Source organism: Palaemon carinicauda, chromosome 42 (genome assembly GCF_036898095.1).
Source record: "Palaemon carinicauda isolate YSFRI2023 chromosome 42, ASM3689809v2, whole genome shotgun sequence".
NCBI classification, from domain to species: domain Eukaryota; kingdom Metazoa; phylum Arthropoda; class Malacostraca; order Decapoda; family Palaemonidae; genus Palaemon; species Palaemon carinicauda.
The window spans coordinates 45,106,414-45,108,607 of NC_090766.1; the positions used below are offsets into that span (position 1 = coordinate 45,106,414).

A 2,194-nucleotide genomic window follows, 5' to 3' on the forward strand; every position below is an offset into this window, starting at 1 on the left:
AGACCCATCAAACTTTTGTCTTTTGTAGAAGACGTTTTATTTTTTTTTTTTTTTTTTTTTTTTGACTTGGGAATTCCAGTAATACATTTTCCCTACAACACAAGAGAGTATTGAGAGCAATCTTGCCCTTCTCTACCTCTTCATCCTTGAAACACTGCAATGTCTGTGAGTTTAAAGGGTTAAAACAAATATTAGATCACGGATAGTAACGGTGATCTATCACCGAGATTGAGAACCGAGACGCTGAATCATTTTGGGAATTGAGAATTTGAGAATTGAGAATTAATCGTTTTGGATTGAAAACGGAAAGTGATTGATTTGGGATTTTGAGTCGTGTAAGAATTTTCGATTGAGAAACAGGAATGGATTACTTTGGATAGGGAACTGAGAAGTTGTATAGGACTGAGAACTTAAAACGAAAAATTTAGGATTGAGAACCAAAGAGAACAAATGTTTTCACCATTCAGAACTGAAAACGAACAATTTGAGATTGAGAACCAAAGAGAAAAAATATTTTCACCATTTGAGAACTGAAAACGAACAATTTGAGATTGAGAACCAAAGAGAACAAATGTTTTCACCATTGAGAACTGAAAACGAACAATTTGAGATTGAGAACCAAAGAGAACAAATGTTTTCACCATTGAGAACTGAAAACGAACAATTTGAGATTGAGAACCAAAGAGAACAAATGTTTTCACCATTGAGAACTGAAAACGAACAATTTGAGATTGAGAATCAAAGAGAAAAAATGTTTTCACCATTGAGAACTGAAAACGAACAATTTGGGATTGAGAACCAAAGAGAACAAATGTTTTCACCATTGAGAACTGAAAACGAACAATTTGAGATTGAGAACCAAAGAGAACCAATGTTTTCACCATTGAGAACTGAAAACGAACAATTTGAGATTGAGAACCAAAGAGAACAAATGTTTTCACCATTGAGAACTGAAAACGAACAATTTGAGATTGAGAACCAAAGAGAACAAATGTTTTCACCATTGAGAACTGAAAACGAACAATTTGAGATTGAGAACCAAAGAGAACCAATGTTTTCACCATTGAGAACTGAAAACGAACAATTTGAGATTGAGAACCAAAGAGAACAAATGTTTTCACCATTGAGAACTGGAAACGAACAATTTGGGATTGAGAATCAAAGAGAACAAATGTTTTCACCATTGAGAACTGAAAACGAACAATTTGAGATTGAGAACCAAAGAGAACAAATGTTTTCACCATTGAGAACTGAAAACGAACAATTTGAGATTGAGAACCAAAGAGAACAAATGTTTTCACCATTGAGAACTGAAAACGAACAATTTGAGATTGAGAATCAAAGAGAACAAATGTTTTCACCATTGAGAACTGAAAACGAACAATTTGGGATTGAGAACCAAAGAGAACAAATGTTTTCACCATTGAGAACTGAAAACAAACCATTTGACATTGAGAACCAAAGAGAACAAATGTTTTCACCATTGAGAACTGAAAACGAACAATTTGGGATTGAGAACCAAAGAGAACAAATGTTTTCACCATTGAGAACTGAAAACAAACCATTTGACATTGAGAACCAAAGAGAACAAATGTTTTCACCATTGAGAACTGAAAACAAACCATTTGACATTGAGAACCAAAGAGAACAAATGTTTTCACCATTGAGAACTGAAAACAAACAATTTGGGATTGAGAACCAACGAGAACGCGATTTTATTATTGAAACCGAAAAACCAATCGTTTGGAGGTCAATGTAATTTCAAATGCAAAGAAAAATAAGATCTTGAAATTTAAAATTGAAGTGTTTTATCTGATATTTTCTTCGTTAACCGAGTATTTTTCTTTACTCTTCTCGTTTCCTTCGGGACTAAGCTAGTTAAAGGGTTTAATCGCATTGCTCAACAACCGTAACCATTACATTTTTAAAAATCTTTATATATACTGTACGTTAGTCACAAAAATATTACTCGTATATTCAATTAAAAGATATTGAAAAATTAATAACTAAAGATTAAGAATTAATTAGCGATATTAGTAAGTCGTTCATAACTTAAAAGAACGATATTAGGAAGTCTAGTCTTTCATAACTTTGAAGAACGATATTAGGAAGTCTAGTCTTTCATAACTTTGAAGAACGATATTAGGAAGTCTAGTCTTTCATAACTTTGAAGAACGATATTAGTAAGTCGTTC

At 32.6% G+C, this 2,194-nt stretch overlaps 1 protein-coding gene across 1 annotated transcript; it reads left to right on the forward strand.

Moving 5' to 3' along the window:
* Positions 1 to 571: 571 nt before the first annotated feature.
* Positions 572 to 1,759, forward strand: LOC137633133 (interaptin-like). Its single transcript, XM_068365294.1, has one exon. It carries the CDS (start codon positions 572 to 574, stop codon positions 1,757 to 1,759), a length of 1,188 nt encoding a protein of 395 aa, XP_068221395.1.
* The last annotated feature ends 435 nt before the right edge of the window (positions 1,760 to 2,194 follow it).